This window comes from Lotus japonicus, chromosome 1, assembly GCF_012489685.1.
Source record: "Lotus japonicus ecotype B-129 chromosome 1, LjGifu_v1.2".
Taxonomy (NCBI): Eukaryota; Viridiplantae; Streptophyta; class Magnoliopsida; order Fabales; family Fabaceae; genus Lotus; species Lotus japonicus.
In genome coordinates this window covers 98805933-98811932 of record NC_080041.1, presented here as the reverse complement: position 1 = coordinate 98811932, position 6000 = coordinate 98805933, and the positions used below count along the sequence as shown (strand labels likewise).

At 38.6% G+C, this 6000-nt stretch overlaps 1 protein-coding gene across 1 annotated transcript; it reads right to left on the bottom strand.

Annotated features, from left to right (window-relative positions):
* Positions 1-1693: 1693 nt before the first annotated feature.
* On the bottom strand, positions 1694-2428 carry LOC130732317 (uncharacterized). Its single transcript, XM_057584387.1, has one exon. It carries the CDS (start codon positions 2412-2414, stop codon positions 1920-1922), a length of 495 nt encoding a protein of 164 aa, XP_057440370.1. The 5' UTR covers positions 2415-2428; the 3' UTR covers positions 1694-1919.
* Positions 2429-6000: the final 3572 nt, after the last annotated feature.

The window sequence follows — 6000 nt, the reverse complement described above, 5'->3', positions numbered from 1 at the left end:
TACATAAGTACTTTAATTAATTTTTGCCTTAAAGTTTCGGCATGATGATGGCCAAAAACTAAATTTGAAAATTGAAATTATCATCATGATAGTGAAGAGATGAAAGGTAAAACATTATGATCGACTGAGTTAATTATTTATGAGAAAAAAGTGGCTTAGTCAATTAAAACTCAATTACTCTTTCATCAATCTCCCTATATTTTGAATAGATAGATTGCTTCAGAATTTCTTCAATGGATGAACGATGTAGAGTATGTACTTTTAGTATACTTTATGGCATATATTTAAGTATACTTTTACATGGATGACTGTAAAATAGTTTTATACAAACACTCAATTAAACTATATAATGATATTGAACCACATTACATATATAATTCTAAAATTAGTTACATTCATTTTTAATTAGACAATTTACACTTACATTCCATTTATTATTTTTATTATTACACTAATTTATACTCTATTTTACGAAAGCACTGACCTCTCTTCATTCATACACCTCTTATAATAATGGAGAGATATAAAAGTATCTCTAATGCAAGGTTCTAGTTTTTATTTTTGAATTAAGAACTAAGAACTGAGTTCTTAACCATTGGAGGTGCTGACATGGAGTTTTTAGAGCAACTCCAACCCCAAAATTCTTATCTGGTTTCTATTCAGCACTATTCAGCACTATTCCTGTGGGCCCGTACTGCCACATCAGACTTAAGAAACTCCTAAGAAACTGAAGCAGATTTTGCTCCAACCCATGGTTTCTTAAATTACTATTTGAAGGGTCACATCCGTGTCCCACCATACAACATAAATTAATAATATTTATTTTCACTCAATTTAGATTTAACATTTAATACTAAATCAATACTTCAACTTAAAAATAATTTAATTAAAATTAATACGAAGTTAATTTAAATTTAATTTTACTTAATATTTAAAACAATTAAATTTAAATATCGGCATTTAACTTGAAACAAAAATAAAAAAGTGCATTGTGTTTTTTATAGCAAAAACAATTTTATTGAATGATAGAAATAAAGACGAAAGAAAATACATGACAATGAAAAATAAGCAACAATACATTTGAAATGAAATACATAATAACACTTGAAGGTTAATTTTCATTATTCTCGTTTTCGGGAAGCTGCCAAATATGCTCCACCAAGTCTGCTTGAAGTTGGTAATGAATTGACCTATCAATTTGATGTGCTCTTCTTTCCAAGATATTTCTAAAAGCGGGAATAGGATCACTTACTACTTCAGCATCCAATATGTCATTATTGACCTGATCATAAACAAAATTACCTCGGTACGTGTTGCGCTCATCTTCAACAATCATGTTGTGCAATATGATGCAAGCATACATTATTGACTTCATCTCATTCGGATGCCAAAAGCGTGATGGACCACGAACTATTGCAAACCGAGATTGGAGAACGCCGAATGCACGTCCAACGTCCTTTCTTGCTCCTTCTTGTCTTTTCGCAAATTTTTGCCTTTTTTCTCCTTGCGGCATTGGGATGGTCTTCACAAATGTAGCCCACGGGGGATAGATACCGTCTGCTAGATAGTATCCCATGTTATACATTGTTCCATTCACGCTAAAGTTCACCGTGGGAGCATTTCCACTCAAAACCTCATTAAAAACCGGAGATTGATTTAGCACATTAATGTCATTGTTAGAACCTACAATGCCAAAAAATGCATGCCAAATCCACAAGTCTTGTGATGCCACTGCTTCAAGCATGATTGTGGGCTTTCCATGATCACCTCGGGTGAATTGACCTTTCCACGCAACTGGACAATTCTTCCATTCCCAATGCATACAATCAATAGAACCCAACATACCTGGAAATCCACGAGACTCGCCCCATTGAAGTAAGCGGGTAATGTCTTCTTGGTTCGGGCGCCTCAAGTATGTTTCACCAACTACTGCACACACCTTTCACAAAATTCTTTAAGCACTCAATTGCAGTACTTTCACCAATTCGAACGTACTCGTCAACACTGTCAGCAGGTGATCCGTACGCCAACATACGAATAGCGGCGATGCACTTTTGTAATGGTGACAGGCCTTGTCTTCCAACTGCATCGACAGACATTAAAAAGTACGGGTCATGAGACCCAAGGGCCCCTACAATTCTGAGGAACACATGCTTTCGCATTCGAAACCTTCGTCGGAAAAGCTCTTCCGTGTTCACAGGATTTTCTGAGAAGTAGTCATTCCACAACCGCTCGTTCCCAGCTTCACGATCTCTCTCTATCACCTTTCTTGTTCGCTTGGGCCTAACGGTGTTGGCACGTCGTTGATAAAACTCCATCTCCTCCTGCATCATATCTTCTATAGTCGTGTCATTCATAATATCGTCAATAATTACGTCGTAAATGTCCAAGTCGGCCATATTGTTTGGATCCATTCTATGACACAATGAGAAACTATCAGTGTAATTGGATAGGAGGAAGACAATATGAGAGAACAAAACAACTCTTGAATGTTGAGATGAATGAAATATGACATGTATAAATAAGAGAAACAACAACGGCTATATTCTCCAACGGCTATATTCTCCAACGGCTATATTCCACAACGGCTATATTCTCCAACGGCTATATTCTCCAACGGCTATATTCCCCAACGACTATATAGAACACATAAGTAGAAACGCAGTACACATTAAGAAAAATTCAAATACTGAAATTACAACATTAATGCAGAATACATAAGTAGAAATGTTAAAATTACAACACTGATGCAATACACATAAGTAGAAATGCTAAAATTACAACACTAATGCAGAATCAATAAGTAGAAATGCTAAAATCACAACATTGACACACATTAAGAAAGACAACAACAAGAATTAAGACATTCCTAGTTCATTCATGGCGAATTCAACTAGGCGCTGATGCGTTGCTAACTGCACCTCGTTCATTTCAGATGTGTCCTCCATAAGGATATCTTTGTATTCCTTCAATAACCGCGCCTTATGAAGTTTGTTTTTTTCCTTTCTCACCTCCAGTTCTTCGGTCTTGAGCTTCTCAAAACTCGCCAGGAATCCCAGTTTAGCTTTCCCGATGGCTATCATCTCGGAGTTAGGAACATAATCAAGATCACTTGAAGCTGTGTCTCCTACTTTGGCTTTCCTTTTCTGGTTCTTTTTTCCCAACGGGCGGGTTGCTGGTTGTGTGGCCTCATATTCGTCGCCCTCGATTGATGCACTCCAGTCAGACGATGTTGCATACACCCCATCTCCTGACTTCTTCTGCCTCGTTGAACTGGTTATCATAAATGTTCCCTTCCACTTTGGTTCATCCTTCACCAACCGCCATTCATTCTCATGTTTGAAATCTTTACCCGTATCTACATGATATAATTGATGCGCCGTAGCCATGATGTCCTTATCTGAGTGTCCACTTTTCCAATGATTGACGGCTTTAGTGTGGCAACCGACAAATTTTTGAAGATCAGCATTCAATTTATTAAAATGAGATTTCAGGGATAACCATGTCCTCGAAGGAGAGGCATCGTCGCGGTTCTTCTCATATTGGGCTTGGATCTTATTCGAAAACAAATCTGACTTTTGCTCATTTCCCACGATCCGATCGGTAGAAACGTTGAGCCATGATTGAAGAAGAAGTATATTATCTTTACCACTCCATTTGGTGCGTTTCTTTCTGGATTCTTCAAGATCAATATCATCTAGACCCCGTTGAGTAGAAAATTCAGGCTCATCGGGCATAGCCTCACATTGTGTACTTGAGACTTTTGAACTACTGCTGCTACCAGTAGGAGGTGTTTGGTATTGTGGTGGATACATGCAATATTGTGGATTGTTTGGATAAGGCATTTGTGGTGGATATGGTCCCATTTGACCCTGAGGTTGGTTTTGATGGTAGAACGATTGTTGAAACATTTGATACGAAGGATTTTGAACATTACCATCGGTGTGAGGAGGTTGGTTTTGAGGGTGACACATCTGCGGATGTTGGCTTTGTGGTTGATACATTTGCGGATGTGGGTTTTGTTGTTGGAACATCGGCATAGGTTGGCTTTGCGGGCGAATCATCTGCGAATGTTGGTTTTGTTGTTGGAACACCATCATAGGTTGGCTTTGCGGGTGAATCATCTGCGGAGATTGGTTTTGTGGCGGAAACATAGGCGAAGGTTGCAAACCTTCACTTGTAGGAGGTGTTTCATTGTCGAGCAGTGGATAATATTGCTCATAAGGATTAGACATTTTGAGAAATTTGAGAATTTTTGGACAAGAGAGAAATTGTGGGAGTAAATGCTAGTGTTTCAAATGGTCTACTGCACTATATATAAGGTAAAGAAGCTGGGAATTGAAGGTTAAATAGTGGTTTGGGCCAATGAATACGATACTTGTTGTTGTTCTTGTTATTGCTAATACTATATATAAGGTAAAGATGCTGAGAATTGAAAAACGGTAAGAAAACCGGTCAAACTGGTCAATTCAAAAAAATTCAAAAAAAAAAGAAGCCTAAACGGGCAGAAAACCGGCTCCAGCCGGTCTAAACCGGTCTGGACCGGTCCATAACGGTGGGATGACCGGCTCAGCCGGTCACCCACTATAAATACATTTTCTTTTCTCCCATCCTTCAGAACCCTAGTCGCTCCTCACCCTTCTCCTTCCTCCTAACCCTCAAGCTCTCTCCTTCTCCTTCTTCTTCCTCAAGCTCTCTCCCTTCCACGCCTCCAACCCTAGCCGCAGCCTCCCTTCCACGCCTCCAAAGCCCCTCCAAACAACCTCCACCGCCAACAAACACCCACCACCGCAACATACAACCTCCACCGCCAACAAACACCCACCACCGCCATCTCCACCTCTGTCCCTCCTCTCTATCTCTCTTTCTCCTCTCCTGTTCCTGTTCGTTATCTCCTCTCTCGGTCTCACTCACGCTCGCAGGAAGAAGAAGAGTCACGATCCACCTCAAAAAGCCAGGCTCCGCCACAATCCGCCGCCAAACAGCCATGCTCCAGGCCTAACGCCCCCAACCCGCCACCCTCTGGCCACGATCCGGCAACCACTGGCCTTGTTTCATACTATCAAGGCCTTCAATCTCGCAAAGAAGCTTCCTTTCCTCACATGCAAAGTGATCTGAGGTGAGTTCGTGTTGTTTTCTCTTTGTTTTGTTGATTTTCGTATGTTCATTACCCTTCTATTGAAACTCTCTCATCTCTCTTTGCAGATCAGAGCTTCTCAGTCAAGATCAAGATTATGTTTTTTGTTTTGTTTTTTTTTTCATGTAAAAAAAACCTCTGGTCTGTAAATTTCAGGTTCTGTAATATGCAAAAAAATTATGTTCATGTTCAATTTCATCATCTTCTTGCCTTCTGTTTTTCATTCTGTTGTTTTCCCACTGAAATCAGTTGGGTTTCGGTGAGAGAAAATATCATTTTTTAACTTAAGAAACCAAAAAGCAGAGTTCCTTGTGCAAGGAACTCTGCACTGTTGCTAAGAACTCGAAATTGCCAACTAGGCATGCTCCAACGCTGCCAGAAAATAAGGACAGTTTCTTAGCAACTCCAGCTGGGTTAAGAAACCAGCGTTGGAGTTGTTCTTAGTTCTTAAAAATAAGAACATATAAGGAGTTTTACTTTATGAGTTCTTAGCATAAAAAAATATTTTTTCTCTTTCATTTAAATTACTTTATTACTTTATGAGTTTTGTTTTATTACTTTATGAAAATAAAAAATATAAATAATGTGGTTGGTGGGACCAAATGAATAGTGGTAAGAACTAAGAACTCATGGTTGGAGCAAAATTGCTAGAGAGTAGCTTAAGCACATGTAGCAATACGGACTCACATAAATATTGCAAAAAACTAAGAATTAAGAACTAGCACTGGAGATGCTCTAAGTGTTATAATAATAAATTATAGAAAAAATCAATGCACTAATGATAAATATGCTATAGGTAAGTACAATGTTCCTAATAAATTTACACACCATTTAGAATACTGGAGAGATGTTTAGTATTATAA